General features: G+C 49.3%; 1 protein-coding gene across 3 annotated transcripts in view; it reads right to left on the bottom strand.

Annotated features, from left to right (window-relative positions):
* The window catches only part of NRP2 (neuropilin 2), an 89,094-nt gene extending 71,203 nt beyond the window's left edge, over positions 1-17,891 (bottom strand). For all 3 annotated transcript variants that reach the window (XM_027880188.1, XM_027880187.1, XM_027880189.1), the window contains exons 1-2: positions 17,767-17,891; positions 5,782-5,959 (exon numbers count right to left, since the gene is read on the bottom strand). In XM_027880188.1, the coding sequence (XP_027735989.1) occupies positions 5,782-5,959; positions 17,767-17,839 (251 nt within the window). In that variant the 5' untranslated portion in view covers positions 17,840-17,891. The remainder of the gene's footprint in view (positions 1-5,781; positions 5,960-17,766) is intronic.
* Positions 17,892-25,884: the final 7,993 nt, after the last annotated feature.

The following is a 25,884-nucleotide window of genomic DNA, read 5'->3' on the forward strand; positions in this document are numbered from 1 at the left end:
AAAAGTGTGTTCACTCAAAAAAGGCACACATTTCTGAGACTTTTAGCTGGATCCTAAACCCACTTAGTGAGGAGTCACCACAACATGCCTCGTGCTTGCTCCCTCTCCAGATGCTGTAGGGTCCTGTTCCCTCCCTAGCTGTACAGAGAGGCTAAGAAGCGAGGACACCACCACCATCACCTCCTCCCCCAATAGCAGGAAGCAGGGGGAGAGTTCTCTATCTCTAGTGCTATTGTTCCCAGTGTCACCAGCTGGCCCTCAATTTGTCATCATGCCAACAGGAAACAAGGTGCAAAACGAGATCTGACTCCCACGCACCGGATGTTAGTGAACTGGCGAGACACAGGAGACCCCACGCGAGTGCATTTGGGGCCACCACCTTCTGCAGAGCCTGGACTTGATCTGTCCCTCCAGGGAGAGGCTCTGGGGCACAGAGAAATACAGCCACGGAGCAGAGATGGGCAGCAGAGAAAACTGAACAGCTTTGAGCTGTTAACTCATGTGGCTGGTCTAACGCTGTCCCAGCTAACCCATTCACTGATGTTCCATTTTGGAAAATGACCTGGGCTTGACGGGAATTGTGAACCATACAGCGAATGCTGAATGGAGTTAAAAAACAGTAGAAGCTCATTTGAAAACAAGTTGAGCTGCAGTGTCATGTTACCCAGACTGAATTATTTCCTGTACGTTAGAAATGTTGCTTCTGGCTACCCATACCACAAATGTATGAGCAAGCAAATGCCTTCCTTAGCATCTCATCTGTGACTTCCCCTCTCCGCAAAGTTAAAACTTGACTCCCTCAGTGCTACAGGAGATGCAGTCACTTCCCCTTGCATCCTAGTGAAGAATATCCTCAAGCCCTGGCATTCTGTAGTGCTCGAACATACTTCTCTTTTTCAAGCATTTTCCCAATCTCAAGATGAACTGCATTGTTTCTGAAATGTTTACTAATAAGCTCATTATGCATACTTTTCAAAGCATTTCCTAATTAGCTGTCCATTATTGCTGCCTTGTCTACTCTTAACCTGCACTGATGGAAGGAGGGCTTCTTGCCATATTACGCTCTTGTTCGAAGGAGATGGCAAGAGAGGCAGGCTGAATGCTGCGGCCACCAACTGCCTGCCTGCCTGTGGCTACTGGGTCTGGAAGCTGCTCTCCTCACCACCTGAGCAAGGAATTTGAGCCAGTATCTCTGCTGCTTTCTGGGAAGGATGCACAGCTGTTTCGTTTCAGTGCCCAGCTTCCTGGAAGCTCAGGAGGTGATCACGCTGCTGTAAGAGGCCTTCACTGGCTAACAGAGCCACATCTCACCCTTTGTGCCGTGGCAAGGGAACATTAGCTTGTTGCTGCCAGTGTCCCCTGGCAGGCAGTGCTCTGTGAGATGGGTGCTAGAAGTGAGCTGCCTCCCCTTGCCAAATCTTGGCTTCCTCTGCCCTTCAGGCTGGGAGCAGGGGTATCTCCTGGCATGCCTGCCCTGTATCCAGCACACACCACCAGCATGCTGAACTCAGTTCAACTGTCTTGGCACCACCGTGGCACTTACGAGATCACAGTGACAACTGCATAAATTTCCTCACTACAGTGGCCCAGGTCCTGTTTCTGGAAACCCTCAGGGCTTTGACAGTGGGAGCCAAAGTCAGGAGGAAGAGCCTGACTGCAGCTCTAGACTGTTTCCAATTTGCCATCTCCTGCCTGTTTTGGGAGTCACTGGCCCCTGTCTCCAGAAACATTTGCCAGCATTTTGCATGTGCCACCAGAGGGGGCTGCGAGCCACAGCAGCGGTCCCCCAAATCCTTCCCAGGCAGGGATCCCACCAACTGCAACCCAGTTTAAGCATGTGTTGGAAATGGCTACAGAAAAACCCGCTGGCATTGTCTGATTATCAGGCTTTTTTTAAAACAACAGCATGCCTCTGGAGCAGATGTTATGACTCAGCTGAAAGGTCTTCTGCTTGCAGAGGAAGCACAAGAGTGTCCACTGCAGCTTGGAGGAAGTGTGGCTTTGCTGTGGGTGTACAGTAACATCCCAGCACTCAACACTCAACAGAAACAGGGCCCAGCCTAAATCCCCTGGCAGAGTCAACTGAGTGTGGCTGGGGTGGCACAGTCAGCAGCCAGTCTCAGGAGGGAGGTTTTAGTGGTCCAAAGAGGAGATCAGCAGCGGGAGGGTGACACAAATGGAAAAGGTGGTTGGTCATAAATGATTCACTCATAGCTGAGGTTTCTGACTTGGATTTTCCAAGCAAACAGCGCAGACAGAACAGCAAAATGGCAATTAAGAAAGCGGACAGTTCAGCTACGTGACTGCACAACCTGGGGGAGAGCCACACACCTATTGCAAATGGTTCAGGTCACTCCTGGGATCACAAATAAACCCTGGCATGCACAAGGCTGCCCAGCTACCACCATGCCAAACAGGAAGTGGAAACATTTCACCACAGCAGCAGCGTGCTCTTTTCCACTACATGACACTTCCCTGTTCAGGGAACACATACTGATGACACAGGGCTGCACTACCCAAGCAACAGCTGCACTTCCAGCACAGAGAGGAAGAAAAAGCAAGCAGACAGGCTAGTACAATTATTTCCGAATAGTTCGGCAGATCTTTTATCGGAGCATCAAACTTCCCTTTTGGCTCTGTCATTACTGCTGTAGCCCCACAGCTGCAGGACAGCACAAACAATGGTCTGGATCCCATATTCCCTGTTACAGCATACCCACCCTCCCTGCAACAGGGATCCCTGCTGGCACGCAACAGCCACAACAGCTGGAAGAGGCCAATTTTCTTAACCTAGTGAGCTCCCAAAGCAAAAAGCATCCTTGGAGCACAGATAATGTGCAGAGAGAGAGAGAGAGATATGTTCTGGGGCTTCAGTTACACCAAATTACTTCTTTCATGATGGTGGTGGTGGAGTGCAGTTACTTCTTAACACAGCTGGACATGGCTGAAAAATAAAAGCCCAGATGTGCCTCCAGAGAACAACAGCAACAAGCAGCACAGAGCAGCCGCCCCTGGCTGCCACCTCGGGCATCCATCCCTGGCTGATGTTTCCACCCTCCAGGCTTGCTGAAGCTGCTCTCTGCAGCCAGCTCCTGCTCTGGCATCCGGGCAGTACCAGGTACGCAGCCCCTTCCGGCCAGCTGCTGGCTGAAGGGAAATCACTGACCTTTCCACAGATGTCCCCAGGGTGCCTGGCACTGCACAAAACACAGGAGGAAATGCCTCCCATCCCAGAGGGAAATCTAAAGCAGATATGGGGAAAGCCAGAAGGGACACAGTAAAACTAAAAAGACTTTTGCAGATATTTTTGTAGGCTTTTGAATGGATTTTAGGAATGTAAATGTTATGCTTCATGAGGGAGAAACTTTAGCCTAATAAGGTAAAATGAAATGTTGAAAGAAGAAGCAACAGAGGAAAGGGTTATGGTGTTTACCTCTGGCAGCTGGAAGCACAGACTGGCCCCACTGTTGCTCCAACAGCTGCAGGTAGCAACAACAGAGCAGGGGGACCTTGTCTACCCACAGTCTAAGTGCCACAGAGGAGTTCATCAGCCTGTCACCTTTGTGTGAATATGCTCTATATTAATTATGAGATGTCAAAAGGACAGCCCTGCCCTGAGACTATGTCTTTGATGTTGAACTCCTATTCCTGTTAAGGTTCCCACCTGCAGTTGCAATGAGGTCTTAGCTTCTTCATAAAAAACCCTCTGACACTTAGATGAGATTTATTACTCGATGGTCACCTATTAGTACTGCTTAATGCTAAGCATTCCATTCTGTTAATATTTGTCTCCTTCTGGTAGGTCACTTGAAAAAAAAAAAATCTCCCTCCTATCCATTTCCTTCAGGCAGTGTTTATAACACACTATTTTCATTGTTTTGTTATGCTTCCTATCAAGCACCGTCCATGAAGCTCTTTCAAACCCACTCCTGTGCAGTGCTGGCTTGAGGGAGCATGCACCCTAAGACAGCTTGACTCTCAGCTCACAGCTGTGGCCAGCAGATGCCCAAGTGCACAGTGGATGAATCCTGTTTCACTAATGGCTTCCTCGTGTACGTACACACAGAAAGGGAAAGGATGAGACCATGTAGCAGCCGCTCAGGAGATTGCCACAGTAAAGTAGAAAGTAGCAAAGGGGCAACATCTCCAGTGCTCAGGCAGTCTTCCAGCATACACCACCTGCAGCATGGGACCAGACACTGCTCTCTCAGAGGCAGAAAAACATGGCAAAAGTTGTCCACAATGCCCAGAGCAAAAACTACAGGTAGAGGAAAAACCAGGTGGCCGTAGGGGTTTCCATCTCTCTGACCAACCTGGCTTTGCTTGCCTGAGACCTCGAAGAGGCAGAAGCTGGAGTCCCTCCTGCCCAGCTCAACCCCTGCCCTGCACACAACATTGTCCTGGCCAATACATACGGCATATTCTGCAGACTGCAAATAGAGGCCTATAAAGCTTTTATTACTGTGAATTTGGGGCAACTGCATTAGCTATGAGAAAGCTATGCCATTCAGCCTGTGCAAGCAATAATAAAATCTGATAGCAACCATCATTCTCACATAACTTGCAAGGCCTTGTTGTGTTCATCTATGCCCACATTAAGTCCTTATCTACCTTATCTCTTCTTTATATACAGGCCTGATCCTGCGAAGTGCTAAACACCTTGCACATGCAGTGACTTCAGGAAGAGTTCATGGTGTTCAAAGCCTTATTAGCCCAAGCTCTATCTGCAGGGGGTGACAAGATCCCCAATGACATCAATCAGCACACCTTAATTAGAGTTTGAGGAGCTATGCTGATTTTTTGGTAGCTGAGAATCCAGCTCTGCACTTCATAACCTTCAGTACATCAATCATCAAACCCATGCTGAATTCTTTGTTCTCCACAGGACTGATTCTGCAGCCCTATAAATGCTTCCTCTGTCCCTCTGTCCTTTTTTGCAAACACTTTCCCTCTCAATATATAACCCCCTTTTAATCAACAGGAGCAACATGTCTAGCAAGACTGCTGTGTCAGGCCTGTTTTAGGAGATCCCAAGCTCCCTCATGCTCAGGCATCCCTGCAGCTGTCTGTGGTTTCCAGATTAAACACTCAGGTTTATATGTCTGCCGAGACCATGTTATTAACTCCGCCTTTTACAGTGCCCTTTGATGCCATTAATTATTCTTTACTAGTTGTTAATTGTTTTTCCTGGACATTTAGTTTCTGAATCACTTCTTAGGGAAAAAAAAAAAAAAAAAAAAAAAAAAAAAAAAGGAAAATAAGCAAACAAAACCAACCCCCGAGTTTGCCAAACATAACAGAAAAAGCACTATGGGAAGCCAGATCCAGCCCAGACCCCCAAGCCTCCAGGCTCACATTGCCCAAACCTCAGTCTCCAGCTGCAGGGCTCTCTCTGCCATACCTCTGCCTATTTACAAACCAGGAAACTGATCTGCTCTCCCAGCATGGTTTAAAAGGACAGTGAGGCCAACTTGACACAGAAAAACAAGCAGCCATTTAACCAAAGTCGAGGTCAGGTTGAAAGCCAGTTGGCTCTTGCTTTCAAGCTATATCAGGTAAATTAAGAACCATGCAGCATATCATCCTGTGTGTCCGAAGCAGCATCTTACAACCTCAGTCAGCAGAGGCAGCTCTTGCTCCTCAAAGGCAAGGAAATGCAGTGCTATGCAGGCTCAGGATGATGCCTGATTTCAAGTGCAACGAAGCATGAGACCCATACCACTAGGTAAAAGCAGGAAGAGGAGATGACTGTGTAATAGAGAGGAGGAGAAAGGCTCTTACTTGCAGTCATGTTTTTCGATTTCAAAGTGAGGGTTGAAGTTGAGAATTATCTTCTGGTTGGATTCAGGAGCGTAGATGACCCACTCACAATTCTGGTGGGAGGGGTAGTCATTGGGGTACCCTGGGGAAGTGATGTACCCAGCATCCTTGGAGTTCAGGCGACCCCCGCATGGCTGAGCTGCAGAGAAACAGAAGAGAATAAGGCATTAAACAGGTTCAGGGCATCAGCTGCACACAGCAGGTCCCACCAGACCACTGATAGGGGTGATCTGATAAAGACCATTCTCCAGGCCATTGACATCCCTTTGGTACTCTAATATTTGATATTAGTCTCTGGGCAAGAACAATTATTCTACAGAACAAACATATGCCTTTCCCCTCCACCTCCTGCCACACTTACATACCACATTTCACACAGACCAGAAAAGAGAAATGAATGCTCTTGCCAAGGCAATTACTGAGCCATAAAGTAAGAGACAGATTGATATCAGATCATCTGGAGCTGCCTCATTTTATCCCTTCTTTCGCCTCCTTTGCAAGCTGCTCTGCGGCAGTCTCCCACAGCTGCCTCGGGAGACACCAGAATTTGGACACTACAAATACGATCCAGCTGCAGGAGGGCAGAAAGCTTTGCTGCTCCCAGGGAAGTAAACTGAGGCAAATCAGGGATGATGGTGAGCCCAGGCCCACCCACGTTGTGTGGCAGAGCTAGGGACAGCATCTCTCCCTCCTGGGGCCTGCAGCCCCATGACAGCCCTTCTCTGCTCGCTGTGCTCTCCCTCCCCAACAAACCCATCTCAGCAGACCGGTCTCCTGAAACCTTGCAAGCAAATCCAGCCATTGGAACTGCAGACACAGATAATCAGCAGTGGTGGTTTTGTGGGACTAGCCCACAAATGGCTGGCAATGGCTGCGTGGTGAGCAGAGGAAGCTCTCTCAGCTTTGGGCTAGAACAGGCTCTAGAGAGTGATTTCATAATCAAAAAAACCATTTAATCTCATGAACACTGCAAATCAAGTTTATTATTGTATTACTTGCTGAGAGGAAAATCTGCATCATGGGGTCATTTGATAACGCGCTACAAATCCCAACAAAACCCCTTTTTCCATCGCATGTGTCCTGCTGGCCCCCCTCCCCTGTCACCACCCTGTCCCAGCACCATAGCCCTGCAGGCTGCAAGGGCTGCCCACAGAAGACAGCATTGTCTCTTCACACCCAGCAAAACAGGCAAAAACCACTGAAATGGGCAAAACCTCCAAAAAAACCTCCAAAAAAACCTAAGTCCCTCTATAGGGCAGGCTCGCAGGCATACAAGATGACCCTCGTCCTGCACTGTAGGAAGTCTTTCCCCTCCCTGACAATAAGCAATGGGGTACAACATGGGATGCAAACCCTCACGGGTTGTCTCCACTGTGAGGCTGTCTCCACAGCTTCCCCATAGCCCCAGAGGACTCAGGATGCACAGGAGGGTGCGAGTGGGTGTTCCCAAGGCCCAAATGTGCACACCCTGAGATGGAGCCCAAGGCACTTCCCAAACCCCCAGGGGAGTCAAGACACAGAGAAGCATCACTCTTGGCATAGGAGAATAACCACGCAATCCACACCCCATCAGCTCTGTGAGCCAAGGGTCTCCACAGCGCTCCCCACTGCCTGGGTCCTCTGGGATGTTCCTGTCCCTTCACATCAACACTCACTGCAGAGCCCCAGAAGGACCCTGGAAAAGCAAAGCAGTGCAGACTCATATGGGCTCAACCCCATGCTGCAGGTCTGGTTCTGTTCCTCTGCCATGGGGTGTGACAGGCCCCAGGGGTGTCCCCTGGCAGGCTGTCACAAGTCCACCCACTCTCAGTAGGGACATACCAGCCTGCCTTCAGACTGCCTCTTGCCAGAGCCAAGGCAAGCAGCAGGGGTGAGGCAGGACCCCTCAGTGGTAATGCTTCTTTGAGAAAAAAGCACTTGGAATAAACAACCTGCTGCCTGCACGATGCCTGCAGAAAATGCACGTGTCCTGTGTGAAAAAAAAGGGCAACAGGAGGGCCCTTCATGGGGCAGCAAGGCTTCCTTTGACATGAAAAAGCACTGTCTCAGTTTTCCCCATGTTTTTCATGCCCTCTAACACATTCATTCTTCAAAATAACTTTCTTCTCACACACCCAAAGGCAGCTCTGCAGCCTTCCCTTTTTTCTTAAAATAATCCTGCAAGTATCCTGAAAAATATGAGAGGGTAAAATCACAACACTGCCACGATGAGCTGAGAATACCAAAAAACATCTGGTTTTGTTCCACAGGAGAGCTTGCTCAACACATAAACATTTACAAACCTACGTTCTTGCACAAATCTCTTCTCTCAGCAAGACGTATTTGCCCACACGTGTCTATGTGGGTTTGGAGGGAGAGAGAAGGAGACATTCACATGGAAAGAAGAAAATCACAGACTTGTTGACATCAATGTACAAATAGACGTGTAATTCACACTTCACTCATGTGCGCACTTTCACACCTTCTCATAAAAATTCACACCTCGTTTGCACACATGTCCACCCCCTCCAGCAAAGAAAAATATTCAAGCTGCAGATTATTTTTCTTGGAAAGGGCAAAGTCTCGAAACAATGAAAACACAGTCAATCCTTCCACACCTCATCTTCCCCTCCCCGTCTCTCCAGCTTTCACACACATGCTACTCGCTAGGCTGATACCACCAACATCACCCCCCACTCAGAAGCTGCTAGCCCCTTACTTGCACTGGATACCGTGAATACCCTGTGAGCCCTTGCAACTCAACCAGCTGGAGGGGAACTGCCATGCTAACAGAGGCGTCAGGCTCCAGCTTGCTCTAGCTCTTCCCTAACAAACGAACTCAGGAGCAGAAACAAAGTTTTACACTGACCTTGAAACTTCTCCCTTATCCTGCAAGGCCATCACAGTGCAGTGGGACCAAGCTAAGGAGAACCCTAGGCTTGATCCTAATTTCAGATTAGCTTGGCGCCCAAATCAAAGCACTGGTGCCAGCGAGAACAGCCTGAGGGAGAGTGGTAGAGCCCAGCTCTCTGGAACTGGGATCTCTTCAGCAAAATGGGACAAGAAGGTGAAACTATTCAGTGAACAGAAGCACCAGCCACGTCCCTCAGCAGTTCAGATACCACCAGGAACATGTCACCATCTTTCTGCATCAGGGAAAGTCTCCCACCAGCAGGAAAGCTTATCTGTGTCTCTGAGAAGAACAGATTTTGTCCTCTCATTCATCCCCCCACAGGAGGATCCAGAGAAAAGAAAGGGGCTACTTTAGTACAGTGCTGCCTTGTCCACGTGGGCAGTAGCATACCAGGGAAGCCAGCGCTTCTTAGAATTATCTGAAGAGGCAACATGACTTTAATATCTCTTTAATTGTTCTGTCAGGCCTTTCCTCTTTTGACTCACTGGTATCCAGCGGATGAACACTTGCAACAACAACAAAAACAATAAAAAAAATCTATCACCATGCCGACTGATGGGCAAAGGATTTGCCTCAACAGTAATGCCAACCGCTGTCTTTCTGTATAAAATATAGCCTGTTTAGTACACAGTACAGAGTGAGTGGCATGCCTTACTGCTCCAACTGTATGCTCTGGAAGCAAGATGTGCTCCATAGCTAATGGACTGTGGCAGCTTTTGCCAGCTCTGAATTCACTTAATAAAATTAAAATTAAATTCTGAAGTACAAGCCAAGCCTGCCAGGTGTGTGGGACATCCCATTGCTCAGTAAGCAAAATGTAGGCACTGAAAGCAAACTGTTGGGGCCCCTGCCAGTCCGCAAGGTGGAGGGGCCAGTGGAGTTCTGTGCCAATGGCAAGGCCACAGGAGAGCAGCAGGGCTCCTCAATGGAGGCTATGGAGGTCGACATTCCCAGGCAGTGGTGGAGCAGGCTATGTTCAGGATGGAAGATCTGCAGATCCCCTCTTTTGTTACGGATCACCACATAACTCACATTATCCCTGCAACCCTCTCCTTGCAGGACCACTCCAACAGGGTAACTACATCAGATGATGACAACCAAGCCATAGGGATGGGAAAGGAAGACCTGGAGAAGATCACAAGAAGTGGACCCCTGGAAATGCTGCAGTGTACAGTGGGCAACTCCAGAGTTTCCCATAAAGAAGGGTATCAACAAAGTTCCTCACCCTTTGTAAGGGGCAGACAACTCTTTCTCTGCCCTAAACTGCTGAAGACACCCAGGCTGATGAAGTCTCCTCCTGCCTCCCCCAGGCAGTAACAAGCAATCATCACTCAGGGGACACACAAAAAAAAAAAAAAAATCACAGCCAAGCCCCAGGAACCTTCAGCCACACTTGGGTTTTTTCAGCTCTGCAGCTCATCAGGCACAGGCTGAAACCTTAGGCCAGAAGCAGGGCATTCTCCTACTTGAATTTCCTGCTGATTAAACCCCTCTGGATTTCCCTCACCCCAGGAGAGCAGGGCTCACTGTTATTGTTGGACCTTCCACACAGAAACTAAAGCCAACTCTGCCTGTAACAAAAATAATCATCACCACAGAGGTCTGTTTCACAACAAACACACATACTACAGCCTCTCAGAGCTTGTAGAGTCCAGCACAAAACAATTACCTGTTTTAATCTGCTGAGTTCAGTTTACTTTAGGATGTCATTCAGGGCTGTGCACAAAACTTAAGGTGTTCTTGATGCCTTAGAGGCAAGCAGCAGCATCACTGCACTGCTTGAAAAGAGCAGCCTTTGAGGATAGCGAGGGAGAGACATACTGGGAGTTCCACAGCAGGTGGATGCGCCACCTAGCCTTGCCACTTCTCTTCTTCACGTGAGGCCCTCCAGTCCAGCTCCATACTCTCATTCAACCACTGCAGAAGATTTCTGTGTCCCAGGATTCAGCAGTGGGCAGAGGAGATTTGCCCTGCCAACCCTCTAAGAGCAAAGCAAAATATGGGTCCTGGCATGCCTGACCCACTGCTCTCAGAGATGCTGAACTTGGCTTGAGTCCTTGTGCAGGGAACCCTGTGTTTCAGTCCAGTTAGAGTAAAACACCTCTTCAAGAGGCAGAGTTTTTCAAGGTCTGTGTGTGTCCAAGCACTTTGCCAAATCCCAGTATGGAGGAGACAAACAGACCTCTTCTGCCAAAGATTCATTACCGTTAATGTTTATCCTGCCTCATTCCCTGAGCTCTGACCCTGGCTGGGCACAGCTAATGTGGCAGAGGCTCTCACCCCAAACAACACAGCACAACTTTTGCATGAGGCATACAACTTTTGTATGAGCCCTCGGATATAAATGATACCGATTAGCAACTGACCAAGGAGAGAGAGACAGTGCAGAGGAAGCTAATGAGATTAGTTATTTTATCCCCAGTAGCATACATCATTTTAGCAGAAGCGTGTTTGCTTTGGATTGTGAGATAAAGCTTCAAAGGCTTCCTGAACAAATTAATGGACAAACACACCCAAACAACACAAAGCACTTACACGCACATTTCATTCCAGAGCACTACCCACATCCACATCTTGGGATTTCACACAACTAGAGAAAGTCCCCTGAACATTTCATTGAGTACTTTTACCAGTTTAACTAAAATTTCACTTACTTAGCAGTAGAGGCACAGCAAAGCAGAACTTAAAGACTCCTTTCGTGATTTGAACTAGGATTTTGTTCAGCTCAAAGTGTCTCAAGCCTGTCACGAGACAAGCTCATAAAACACTGACTGGGCTTAAGCAAGAAAGGAACGCGCCAATCCATCAGTTGAGGAATGCAGCCATTTGACCGCTTCCTAAGGCAACTGGGAAGGGATGCAATATATTCATTTTATAGTGCTGGACAGCAGCGAGAGAGGAATGCTGAAAAGCTCAGCAAGTGGAACATTTTAGCTGTGAACCTTTGCAAAAGGGATCATTTTAAATTATTTTTAAATAAGAAGAGAGTGTTGAAGCAAGGAAGAGAGAGGAGGAGATTTGGAGACTTCTGATACCTACACTTTTTTTGCCATGTTAATCCACAAAAGAATTAAATGGAAAGCTGAAATAGAGACCTACTCAAGCTTCACCATGGAAAATGAGAGGGCCAAATCCTGCATACAAATCCAGGTAATTTGCTTTGAAATCACTGGAGTTCAGCTGATTTCCTCCTCTGCAGTTCTAGATAGCCTTCCAGGGGCTGACATCGCTTTGTACCACTTGAGCCAGTGACAACTTTGACCTTTAAATGTCCATCCTGTCCACCCCTTCTCTTGTACCTTTGATGAGATTTTATATCCTGTTTTTACATGGTGCCACCTTCACTAACTTTATTATTTGTCATCTTATATCACAGACAAATGCAATTCCAATAGGGCAACCAGCTTAATAGCGTTAGTCTTTATATAGATACATGTGCACACAATTCTCCCAGCTTGCCTGCGAATGTAATTGGTGGGTCTGGAATTACAACTCCAGGCTGCTCCAGTAATCATTCCACAGAGCATGCAAGTGTGTGCGTGCACATGCAAGGGAGGAGGATAACTGCATTTTGAACTTGGAGGAATCCTTCTTGCCTCTCCTGCCTCTGTGCTAGGATCCCAAGGGTTTGAACTCTCATGGAAACACCCTGCTATCTCCCAGGAACAGGTGGCAGCTTTAGGACACCTTTAAGCTGCAGGTCAGGTAGTTTCTGAAAAAAACTTGCCAGTACTGCAGGCAGGGAAGCAGACTCAGGGAAGCTTGAAGGCTTCCTGCATGGCAGCCTGCCACCCTACCTTATAGGATACATTACGAAAAAAATATGAAGATGAAACAGTTTGCTGAGCCACCCCTATGAATGCTGCCAATAACAGACTGGTTTGAGGGCCAGAGAGGCAAGGGACATTTCGAATAGCACACATGAAGAAAAGATTCACCTAGGATTCCTCTCTAAAGAGCTTCAGGCTTGATGAAAGGTGTTCAATGCCTCTGAAATACTTATTAGCATTATTATTACAAAAATTCCAAGAAGAAAAAAAAGCTTATCTCATCTCCCCCCCCCACTCTCACACCTTCCTCACTTTGAGTCATCTGTCAGGGTCCTGACACTGACACTCATCCACTCTGAAACTGAATCCTGCTCTTCCCCACCAGGCAGTGGCAGTTTACTCCTGCCTCTTCCAAAGGCACCTGGCAGAGTCTGTCTGAATCCCATAACACCCCTGGCTTGGCCCTCCCTCTCAGGGGTCCTGTTGGAGTCTCAGAGCAAAACACAGCGCCTTGGCTGCAGTCAGCTCCATGCATGGGGCAGCAGGGGAAGCAGCACCTCCAGAGCCACGCGGGGAGAGCCCCATCACAGCTCCCTCCATGCACGCTGCCAAGCAGCAGTGGCTTCAGCCTTTTGACAGCTTGCTCAAATCCAGCTACTGCTGAGCCTCACTATGAGCACCAAACTTACTGCACATTCTGGCAAGTGCACATTCTGGCGAGAGTCTTAAACACATTGTTACCTGCTGAGCACATATTCAGCAGTAAAAGCAGTAAAACAGAACGAGAGAAAAGCAGGAACAAGCTTGGGGGTGCACAAGTTGCTGAGGGGCTCTGGGCGTGTCAGGGAGAGCGCAGGGAAGCGAAGGATGCAGAAGCATGTGTGTGGCAGGCAACAAGGCAGCCCCCCGCAACTGGAGGGCCTCTGTGTTAAAGAGGAAAGGTAGAGATCTGTAAGCCAGTGAAGAGAGAGAAAAAAACAGGGAGACTGCGTGTGTGTGTGTGTATGTGTCTACATGCTCAAGGGACTAGGGTTTTCCTCTCTCCTCTTCTCACGTGCATCCTTTAAAAAACAGGGCCCAAAGGAGCCTTCAACAAAACGTAAGGAAAGTAAAAGGACAGCGTCCTTTTGGCTTCACCATCTGCCTAGGAGAGACATAGAGAAAGGCAGCTGTTCAAGCCCTACACAGACAGCACTTCACAGCTAGGGGGTGACCCATCAGAACAGCTGGGCAGATGTTCTGCCTTTGACTCAAATGCACGGGAAAAAATGATGGCAGGTTTCAAAGACCTGGAGCCCAGCACTTCATCTCTGGAGCCCATTTTCTTTGACTCATCAAGTATGAAGAGAGAGGAAGAAGCATTCAGACAAGAAGCCCCTACAGCCATCTAGCCCTGCAAGTAATACTTCAGGCTATTCTGCTTGCCAACTTGCTGTTTGTACCCCGTTTCCTGACCTGTTTGGGAAGATGGTGCCTCGCCAAGGCTGTGGTTGGAGCCCCCGCCCCCCAGCATTACCCTAGCTGTCCTCCCCAGTGCATTTCATGGGCACCACTTGCACATGGAAAGGACTACAGATCCAAGCTGTGATTTCAAGTGTTTGGCCCCGTGCCTGCCGACCTCGTGCTGACAAACCTCTCCGTGTCTACACTTGTGTCTTTTCACTGCACAAGCATCAAGCCTGGCTCAGGATCTAGCCTTCTGAGATTGCGATTTGGCTCAGACAGGGAGCAGGCTGACCCTTTGATTCTGAGTGTGATTAAACCACGCTACTGTAGCGCTAAGCCGTGTGCAACACTGTTAGCAACAGCCCTGATTTATGTTGTTGCTAGTATTGCGGTTTCCACCAGGGTGTAGACAGGGATTTCAAAATAGCCCAGCTACCTCTTTGTCTGTGTGTGTATTATAATTAGAAATGTGTCAAAGGGCTGTTACAGACTGAGGATTGAGCTGGAAACGTTCACACCCCACTTCTGCCCCCACCTCCGTGCTGACACCATCAGTCCCAGCTTGGGTGTGTGCAGGAACATCAGCTCTGCACACTTCCCGGATTAGACAACTGTATTCCCGAGACCCCATGGGACACAGTGGTGGTGACTTCACCACACAATGGAGAGCAAGTTTAGCAGCTTCCAGTTTGCTCTCAGGCTGCTGCAATCTGCCCCAACCATCATGGCTAAATGACAACTTTTTTTCTATTTCGATTTCAGATAGGATCACGGGTCTCAGATGTAGACGATTTATTTTCCTAGCACAGCTGGTCTGTCAGAGGTCATATAATTTGGCAGCAGTCCCAGTGCTTAAAAATTAATTTTTCCTTATTAATACAACTGGGGGTCCCACAGGATAGGATCCCAGCCTTATCTGAACCTGACAGCTTCCTAAACCCCACGAAGGATGCTTTCTCCTCTCAGGCTATCTGCAGTACAAGGCCACCATGTCCTGGAGCCTGGCGGCACTGGAGGTTTCTGCTAGGAAACCAAGCCACCCCCTGCTTGGAGCAGCATGCTGCTGGGACGGGAAGCGCTGCCTTCTCCGACCCAGCAAAGAAGGTTGCTTTCTCATTTTAACCTTCTAAGCCTCTCTGGTACCTCATGCAAGAGTAGGTACTGGGATTGAGGTTGGGGGGAGAAGGAGCAAGGCAGGGAGATGGGAAGCACCTCTGTAGAGCCCCCTGGGACCAGTGTGCATGCCTGTCACTCCAGACACCACACACCATGATCTTCTGCAGCAGTAAAATTAGGAAAACAAAAGGCAGCATCCTAACCTGGGTCAGAGCCCCCCACCGAGCTTGTATCAGTCGTTTTCAGTGATGTTCCTGACAACTATCTGATTCCTCGTCTAAAAAAGCTTTTGTTCCCAGTAAGAGCTGAGTTAACAGCACACGGGCATAAGGCTCTACACTCAGTGCTTGCGTGGGTGTGTGTGTGCTTGTTTGTATGTGTGGCCGTGAGCCTGCTTGGCAGCAATTTGTTTTGGTCCCCCTCCCCACCTTGCTACATCTCCTAAGTAATTACTAAAAATACTAGCTTTTAAGTAAACTATTTGGAAGGCTTCAGAGTGAGCTTTGCTCGGAGTTGCATAAACATCATCTGAACGGCTCAGTACTTGGGTCACTCAAATCTGTTACTTTCTTACTTCATTTCTTTTTACGGGAAAATGAAAAACACACAGCCATCCAGCCTTCAGATTTATCTTCCCGGGTCTCCCACCCACTCTCCTCCATGGTTATCTCAGGGTTTGCTGGGCTACATACAAATTGGCAGCTGCCCTGTTTATCTCTTACTGTAGAAATATTGCATGAGGGTTTTTTCCATGTGGATTATCATATTATTGTCTATTAAAAACGTCTCCCCTCTCTACTAACCTCCCTTAGGGAACCTAAAGAGGGACTTTCATAATGGGGGAAGGCTTTCAGATACACCAGACTGAAACATAAATCCATCTACCTCTGGCATATTTTCCTTACTATGCTGGCTAATTTACTGGAGCAGAGTGTAGCCTGATCGAGATTTGCGTCCCATTACCCCATATTTTTGCTTGCAGCGCTGGCAACGAAGTCATTTGACTGATTTTGCAGCCACACCACATCTCGGCAAACAACCGCTGGTGTCAGCCGCAGCGAGACAACTTCCTTGCTGGCTCCAACACCATGTGATGTTCTGCTTAGCCGGGAAAACCCCGCGTTCAAATAAACACTTCTTACAGCGACTGAATGGCCTCAGAGACATGGTTGGCTCATAAAACCCTTCCTAGTTAGAAGTCCTGATGCCGGACTCACTCGAGGACATAAGGAGGTGCACGCACGGACACAGACACACACTCGAGCTCAGCAGTCAAAGGGATCGCAGTCAGGCTGTCCAGTGCACTCTCAGGAGCCTCTGATTACAGCCCGATCTGCCACAGCACAAAACCCACTCCAATAGACTAGAGAAATGCAACAAGGGCCATCTGCAAATACTGTTGCACTCAGCATGGGCCTCCCAGGACACTGTCCTTTCTCGTCATCCCATCGAGTGCTTATTCGTTTTCCTACTTGAACAAAAGATGGGATTCTTTCTTTCCTTTATAACCATAAGGAAAGAGGTGATGCCAACGGGCAAGCGAATGTATGTTGGGAACGTCTGTGCTTCGCTGCTGCAGAAGAGAGGGAATTTCTCAGGCAGCAGAGACTCTCCCACTTCCCTTTTCAAGGGGGAGCTGCTGGCCACGCAGCTCCGGGGCAGAAGGCAGAGAGACAGGAGAAGGCACACCGTACTGCCATCATCCAACATTGCCCGGGTCAGACCGCGGCTCAGGGCCCTGAGCCATGTCCCGAGGCCCCGACTAACGGGAAGGCAAAGCCACAGCTCAGCAGCTGCTGGCGTGGCACCACCGTCCTGCCAGGAAGCTCCTGGGCTGCTGAGGGCAGAACTAGCCCCCAGAGAGCAGTGGACGGCATATCCTTTTCCTCTAGGGACTACTCCAGGTCGGGACCCTGCTGCTCCCATTAGCCAGACACAAAGCCAGTGTCCGGAGTGCACAGGGCCCAGCCTCAGCCTACTCCTCTCCTGTCCCCATGCCGAATCAACGCCAAGACCGGGGCTTCATCCCAGCGCCATCTGACAGCCCAGCCTAGCTCTTCAGCGAAGACCAGAAAAAACACACTCGCGCCCCAAAACCTGACACGAAACCGCCTGGTCCCGGGACAGCCCGGCGTCTGCAAAGTAAGTGCAGGTCCTGCACGTACCGCGGGCAGCCGTTCCCGGGGGGCTGCCCGAAGGGTGCCACCACCGCCGCTAAGCTTCGCCCGCTCCCAGCGCAGCCCTGCGCGGCTCCGGCTGCCTGCTCCCTACCAGATGATTTTGATTTCTCACCTTAAGTTTCCCGAGGTTACAACCGGGCACGGGAACGCGAGCATCCGGATGCGGGTGTCCGGGATGCGGCTGTTCCCTACCGCTTTCCCACCCTTCCCCGCAGTCCTCCAAAAACCCAGTATGCAACTTTGCAATGCAGCTCCGTCCCCTCACGCCGGGCGATGGGAGCCGCGCGGCTACAACCGCTGTGTGCTTTACCGGGGGGCTGCGGCATCCCCGCCCCGCCACACGCACGATCCCCCCCAAAACCCAAGCTGCGAAAGCTGCGTGGTGCGGCCGATTCTTCACGTTTTCCCTTAATTTATTCCCACGCAAAGCCTCTATGCGTGCGCCCGGGACCGCGCCCGGGCAGTCAAAAGTTGGGCGGACGGGGAGGGTTCCCTGGCCACCAGCGGCTGGGGACATCCCTCGTCTCGGAGGGCGCCTTACCTGTCTCTGCCGTGCCTCCGGCGGCGGGCAAGCACAGCCCTAGAAATCCCCACGCGAGAAGAAACGTATCCATCCTTCGGAACAAATTATATATATATATAAAAAAAACAAAAAACAAAAAAACCAAACAAAACACAAAACCCGCAACACAAGACCCGAGGCTGCGGGGCTGGGCTTCGCCTCCCTACCCCGGGCGCGCCGCGCCGCGCCCCGCGTGGGCGCCCCACTGGCGAGCGGCTCCGGCGGGCTCAGCGAGGGGCGGCGGCGCTGCCCGGGCCGGGGCTGCGGGGCTGGCGGTGCCGGCGGAGCGCCTCTCCCCTAGGGCGACCCGCGGGGCCGGCGCCTCGGCATCCCCCGGGGCGCGGCGGCGGCGGTGCGGGCTGGGGCGCCGTCTGCGCCTCCTCTCCCTCCCCGCCGGCGCCTCGCAGCCTTTTCAGGCAGGGCGGCATGTGGCTGTCAGCGCCGAGCGCCGGCACCGCCCCCCGCGCCCCCCCCGCCCGCCCGCGCACCGCCCCGCGCCCGCGCAGCCCGCCCCGCCCCGCCCCGCCCCGCCCGCGGACACCGCGGGGCCCCGCAGCGCCGGCGCGGGGGCTGCGCGGGGCACGGAGGGGCGCGGGGAGCCGGGAGCATCCCGGCTGCGCTGCCGTCCGCGGGTGCCGCCGGCCCTCTTCCATCCCCACGGCGCAGGCAGGAGCCAAACCCGGTGGAAATAACGGCAAAAGAGCTGTGTGTGCGAAGGGAGACACCCAGAAATTGTCGGATGGGGGAGCATCAGGACAAGGATTGTCCCTACTCGCGGGCTTCCGCCGCTGCCGGCCGAGACCCAGGAGCGCCGAGCCTCGGCCAGAGCCGCCTGCCAGAGCGGGGAGCGGGAAGCACACGCTGCCTTGCTCCTGGCACCCGCGTTGCAGTGCAAAGGCTGCTACCACGGACAAATGCAAATCCGCTCCGGGACTGCACCGCAGTTGGTTTCCATGCTCTAAATCCGTTTTCTGCAAGATGCTCTTTAAAAACACAAACCGAGAACAGCGTTCACATAGTCAGCCTAACAGTGCTCAAAAAGTTTGTTCGCCTTTGATTTGAGAAGGTTAGGAGTCTCTGCCCGGGCTGGAACCGCCGGGATCTTGTGTTTACTCCTCTCTTAAATTCACAGACCGCAACAGGCTGAATAGTACCTGGCAAGTTGGGGCTAACTCACACCTCCATGCTGTTTGAGAGGTGAAATTTCAAAGCCTAGAAATGAAATGAGTCCTAAAACCCAGCATCAAAAAGCTGTTTAAAAACAAATTATTTCTGTTTTTGATCAGTCTCTAGATTATAGATTCCAACTTTCAAATAAAGAGTAGACAAAAGGATTAAAGCTACGTTATCTCAGTTTTTTTAAGTTGGTAATTAGTGAAAAGATACTGGCATGTGGCAGAAGTGAGATACATCATTGTGTGGGTGAGAGGGAAAGTAAGAACGTTTCACTGGTATTCATTTAGGGTGATGAGACTAATTATTTTGTACTCTGCTGTCTATCAGTTATGGGTAGCATCACCAGCTCACGTCAATGAAATCACGATGCCAACCTGTTTAAAGCACATTCACACGACACAAACGCATTGAGTTCCTCTGAGGCCTGTGGAAGTTCATTGACAGCAACAGATTCGGCCTGACAGACAGATCTGGTATTTCAGCCATTACCCCGAGGGCTGTAGCATCCGTCTTCCTTCTCGGTGTTTTGATACCTGATTTTGCATCTTCTGTATCTCAAATGTGCTCCAAAACCTGCTGAAGTCAATGCAAAGCCAGTGGCAACAGAGTCTACTGCCTTATGTATTGTATTTTGACGTTGAATTATGCAACTATTATTTACTACTCGCTTATAGTTAGACTACTATCAAGCTAGCAAAGTGTGATTTTTTTGTGTGTATAAATAGCCCTTGCAAACCATAACACAGATATCAGAGCTACCCACAGCATGAATCATTCCTCTCTTAAGACACGCACGGAAAAGGAAGAGGTTACCAGGCCCCATCTCACGTACGATAGAGCACAGGGGCAGTATTTCTCCCCATAAGTTCAGTTTCCCCTGGTTAAGGCCAATAAAAGAGTGTAAACACAGCCTTGGACTGGTAACAGCTCTGATCCGATACTGAGTGAAGAGAAGATAACCCTAGGAAAGAAAATGGTGATGGGAAATGAAGGTACCTGCTGCTCCACAGAGGTTTCTCTCAGCTGTTTTTCAATAGCTCTCCACAAATCCAGCTCTCTGTTTTAGTGTCAGACCTCATGTTTCCTCTCCTCAGCATGCCTCTGTCAGGAAAGGCAAGGCACAGCTATAGTACTGGGCAGGGAGATTGCAGTTTCTACCACTGCAGGTGTTAAGGGCAGGATGATAATAGAGCTGGTGACACCTACTAGTCCAGCTTAGGTACAAGAGTGTCAAAAATAGTTCTTTTGGGAGCATTTAAGACTCCAATCCTCTCTCGGGTTTGAAGGCACTGAGCACCAGGTGATGCTGTGTACCTTGAACTTACCTCTGCCTGTTTCCAGGGGCAGCTGCTGCTGCTGTGGGCATTGCTCTGTGCCCCAAGCAAGGCTGGACCTCACTGGCTTTCTGTGCTGGGAAGTCCTGCTTCTGCCAAAGGACTCAGGACTGTGGTCACTGTCCAGTTGTCCTGTGGGTATTTAAAAACCACAAGTAAGTGCTCACCAAACCCATCGGGAACTGCAGCATTTTTCCATGTCTGTATGTCAGAAACATCCACAAAACCTCAGTGAAAATGAGACAGTATGTAATTTAATGATACTGTAATATTTAATGTACCATCTGCATTAAATTTGGTTGAAGGAATTTTGCAGCCCAAGCATTAGTCAGAGCTGTGTGACGCAGTGAAATTTCTCCCATCTCTCCTCCCCTCCAGCAGAAAGCCTTTGCCTCCTCAAACACTGTCTAGTTCCCTGCTGCTGACCCGAGGGCCTGCATACCTGGGGTTTTCCCTGGCTCTGCTCTTCTCTTCCCTTTAATTGCAGCTTCTTTTAGACATTGATCATACAGCCTCATTTATTTTCAGTCACAGCTTCCTTTTTCTAAATGAGTCCTTCTCTCCTCATGAACTGACCATCAGGAGGTGTCTGTAAAGCAGGAAACCCCCAAGTTTTTCCTTAGAGCCTTTCTCAATGCTGTTTTAAAATAAAACACAATTAAAACCAAGGCGCCATGTATTCCCATAACCTTCTCTGGGCTCTAGAGTAGCTGGACAAACAGGGTGTCTCCCCCAGTTTTATGTCAAAACATACTATTTCCAATGCAGATCTTGACAGCCTTCCAGAGAAAACAACACGGCAGGACTGAAGCAGGGTTAGGAATGAGAGCAGGGAAAAGTGATACCCAGCCCAGATAAAACCGTAAGTATTGTCAGTCAGCAGGAGAGCAGGGACTCAAACATTTTTGGCAGGGTATCCAGGGAGAGGGAGTGCAGGGCATGGGGCAGACAGTGTGAGTTGTCTCCCAACTCCTCACAGGACCACAGACTTTTTTTTTTGCAGTTTTTCTCCTTCAGACAGCGCTTTGAGATCCTCAGCTAAAAAGCTCTAAGTGCATCATATAAAATGTTTTTATTAGTCTATCAGGTGCACGATTACAAGATCTCTTTTTATAGCCACAAATAGCCAATAATTACCTTAGCATCCCATTAGTCCTAGTCTTCAACGAGACTATTTGCTGGGGAATTTGTCCGTACTCAGAAAGCAGGCCAATATCCCCAACTTGTAGAGAGCAATTTGGCACATTGCATCCAAGTCCATAAACTTACAGTCTAGAGGTGGCTTAATTAACAACCTGCCCTGTTAATTTTTCATGGGGAGTACCATGTCTGCTAATTTTCTAAACAGCGGCTGCAGAGCGAGCCCAGAGGCTGCCTCTTCAGCTCGAGGGGTGCTGTAGCAAGCAAGTGCTTGCCCACCCCATTACTGCCCACTCACCCCGTTATCGCTCCCCTCCTTCTAACATGTCCTCCCCCATTTTTCCAGCTGCCAGACTGTCTGTAGGGCGTCAGGGAGCTCCTTTCTCCCCTTGGCTCCCCTGCTCACAGATGTTTTGTACAGGAGGAGCATTGCTGCCATGTAGAGGCTACTCCAGTGCTCGAGCTGCCCCGCTGCAGTGTGGCCTGAAGCTCAGGCAGCTTTGTGGGGCTTGGGCCAGTACTGCCCTGTTGCAGTGCCAGGAGCTGGCAGAGGGCTCTGGAGAGAGTAGGAGAGCAGGAGAGCAACACTGCTGCAGGAAAAATGAGGGGAGTGCTGAGACAGCCAAGAAAGAAGAAATAGGAAAAAGGAGGAAAAAAGCAGAGGTAAAAGGAGAGAAGAGTGGAAAAGGGAGGTGGCAAAAGAAATGAAGACACAGAACGAGGGGATGGGGGAAAATGAATAAACAGCAGAAAACAAGGAAGAGTACAGAGGAAGCAAACTAATGGAGTTAAAATCCATCATCGGATTAGCAGAGAGAGAGAGAGCAATTCCTCTTGGCTCTGGAGGTGCTGAGCTGTGGGAGGGGTGCAGACTTGCTGCTGGGGGCCTGCTCTGAGCAGCAGCCTTTGCCGGGGGGCGGGCAGTGGTGCCAACAGGGGGGAGGAAAGCCCCTGCATCTACAGAGTTAATAAAAAAGCTTTCAGACTTCAGCAGACTGGCTAAATTAGGCGGAATATAAAGGTGCTGTATTATTTCTCAATACAGCAGTGGTATGAAAGGAGGCAGTGGGTTTCTTTTGAAGCAGCTGCTGTGTAATCCAGGGCTTTCAGGTGTACTTCAACCAAACCCTCTCCTGGTTTCAGCAGGTTAACTTCATTAAAAGCTCCATCTACTGCTTTAATGTTCACTAAAATCCCACTGGGTGGGTACATTAGGCAGAAATAACCCCCACAAGATGATTGCATGCTGTTGTTTGGCACAGTGAATGGACCTGGAATGGGAAATGGAGGAGGGGAGCAGGGCTCACAGTGACCAATGCTGGAAGGACAGATCCTGAGTTGCTGGAGTGAGCCAATGGGCCTGGCCTTTTCTCTAAGGACATCAGAAGCCGCTGCAGCAAAACCCCAAGCCTGCAGGGAGCCATCCCTCCTGACCCCATCTCCACAAATAATGTGCTTGGTTCCCTCTCTGCTTTGATATGCTCCTTCTCCACGCACTCACTGGTGCTGGCCCAACAACGAGGAAGCTGTTGATCCTCCACAGCTTCTCTTCACCTGGAAAGAGGAGACCATGGAGCTGTAAAGGCCATCTGCTCCTCCAACAGACCCTGGCAATTCTGTGGGCTTTGCTACCGAGGGCTTTGAATGGAGCTCGAGTTTCTTACCCCACTGTAACTGTGAGGTGCAGTTAAGTCTCTTGAAAAATCAAATAACCTCTTGCTAGTATGAGGTGACCCAAGCTCTGTGTGTTCAACTGCTAAAAGCACCCAAAATGGCCCAGTGACCATGGTTCCTACCCACAGAGCAGCACATGGTCAGCTTCATGCTGGAGAAGTTCCAGCTGGACCACACTCCAGTTAGGATCAACAGCAAATTTTCCACAGACTGAATTAGAGGGATCCATTTGTGGACCTCTACTCAGTTACAGCCACAAACCAAGGGCCTCATTTAAAGACTGCTGAAGCTGGTGGGAGTTTATCTATCAGCTTCACTGAAGACTGGATGTGACCCAAGTGGTTGAGCCCTGCAAAGCCAGCATGACATCTTTAACTGTTGAGTGCTGCTGTTGGCTGCTGGCGGGCTGGCTCCCATGGTGTGAGTGTCATGTTCTGTAGTCAGCACTTACAGAGCTGCGTGCTCAGTGTTAGAAAGGGCCATGCCACAGTCTTATTAAAACACCTCCTTAAAAATCCACAAATTCTTAAACCAACAAGTCACTTAGACCCCCCCCTCTCTTGAAACTTGGCAAATAGATTCTTAAGACAGAAGCTGTTTCTTTTTTCTTATAAACAAAATGCCATTACCATGCTTTGGCTCTTGGCTTGATAGATCCTGGTAAGAAAATGCATGTGTATATTTTAAAGGGAATTCTCCATTGCTTATCATGGTTTAGCTTTTGACCTCACCCTTCTTCCCCCTCCCTCCCCATGCCCAGGCGCATTCCGGCATTGACTTCCATGGTGGTGGTAAGTTGCACAGCCCTCCCAGCAACTGGGGTTAGACACTCCCTCCAGCAGATAGCACATTCTTCTGGAGCACTGTCATGGGGGAAAGCCTTGAGCTATGAAAGGTTTTCTTTCCCTTTTAATCTATTATTTTCTTTGATGTTCATTTTAAAATAAATTATTATGCCTTATTTGTATTATAGTACCTGGCTGTACAAGGACTGGGACCTCTCTGCTGTCCAAACAGAGAGTCAGAGACAGTTCTTGCCTCAAATAGTTTACAATCTGAAGAGACAAAGCAGACAAAAACCAAGAGCCAGATACAACATGGATGACAAGCCTGTGGATTACTTTTGCATTTAGTTAAGTTGTAAACTGTTGAGGGAGAGATTGCCATTTGACTACGCCTGTGAAATATCAGAGGTAGAAACTTCTGATGCTGCTGAATACCCAGTTGTTTGGAGATGGGTTTTTAACACAGAACACTTAGGTGATGATGTCCCAGAAAGTCAGTGATTCCTAAGGGCACCACTGCTTTTCACTTGATGTCACCTAGCATAGGTCGATGACCTCAAAAAGCAATCTCATAACAGAAAAAGCCATGTATAATCTGCCAATAAAAGATAGATGAGAACAGATCTAGAGGATCCCAACTGATAGCTGGAAGCCAGGCTGAGCTATTTTCATCATAGCCAAGCACTCCTGTGTTTTGAGAACATTTCAAAGCATGTTTGGCACAGAACTTAAGTACATGCTTACCTTTCTAAAAATTTCTTAGTGTTGCTATGAATTTATTGGAGACAGCTCTGCTGGATGTATCAGCTGAAGATCATCTTCATAATCCTCCCTTTGACATATGTACACATTTCAGGTCAGACCTCACATTTACGCCGCTTCCTAGACAAGAAATCTCTGATCTTGTAGGAGCTCTGCTGTGCTTCCTTTCCTTTTCTGTGAACGTTTTGAGTCACAGCCCTTTCCCTCTGGGGAAGGACTGAAGAGTAGATCTTTTTCCCAGGAGGTGTCACCCCTCACTCCTCAGGATCCTGCACAGAGACTCCACTGATTTTCTAGTGTAACTTCTCATGGAAATCAATGGTGCTGACGCTGCTTCACAGTCAGTAGGGTGGCACAGAAGTCTCAGGCCTCAAATAACTACACTAGATGGTGCTCCAGGGAACTGGGACCTGAAGGACAACAGTCAGGAAGCAGACCATTTTCTGGGCAGCTCCTACAGCAGGGCAGTGTTTTCACTCTATGCTCAGCTGCCTTCACAGGGCATTAGGAGCGTGTAGCCCTCTGCAAATTCAGAGTGCGCTTCTCAGAAGTTCAAACTTAGGGCTTAGCAGCAAGAATTTTCTTACGTAAAAAATGCATTAAAATAACTATTATCAAGCACTCCGAAATGAGGCGGGGGGGGGTGGTGTTGTGGCCATGCAGCTTCAGATTCAGAGAATCAGTAGGTTCTTTTGGTCTTTCTGAGCCAGACAAGTGACCCAGGACCCATCCCAGTGTAACCCTGTGGGCAGTACTGGACCTTTCCTGTGGCAGTACCAGACCTTTACCATACTTTGTTTCATTTCCACGTGAGCAAAGTGGCACTGCTAATACCTTTCCTCTCCCATCCCTTGTCTAACTTGTCTGCTTGATATTGCACTCCTGAATGGTCTCTCCTCATGCACAGCACAGTGGGTCCAATGGCAACTGGAATACAAACGATCCTCAGTTACAGGTTTTCCTTTTTCTTCCTCAGTGTGCTACATTTATCAGCACCAACCATGAGCCCAGCACTGTCAGGCTTTCCCTTGCTCTCAGCACCTCAGAGCATTTGGGTTCACAAATCTTGCTATTAATAATACATTGTGCAAAGTTGGTACAGAGCTCAAAGTTTTCCATGTGTGTGCTGCAGTTTGATTGTAACTGCGGGTATCATTATCATCAAAGAGACTGAGGAATGGCAGCTTTTAGTTAAACAAATGGAAAGCTGTATTTAGTCTCTTTTG

The sequence above is a fragment of the Empidonax traillii genome, unplaced genomic scaffold (genome assembly GCF_003031625.1).
Source record: "Empidonax traillii isolate 1590-97213 ecotype Southwest subspecies unplaced genomic scaffold, ASM303162v1 scaffold65:size4453928, whole genome shotgun sequence".
Lineage (NCBI taxonomy): Eukaryota > Metazoa > Chordata > Aves > Passeriformes > Tyrannidae > Empidonax > Empidonax traillii.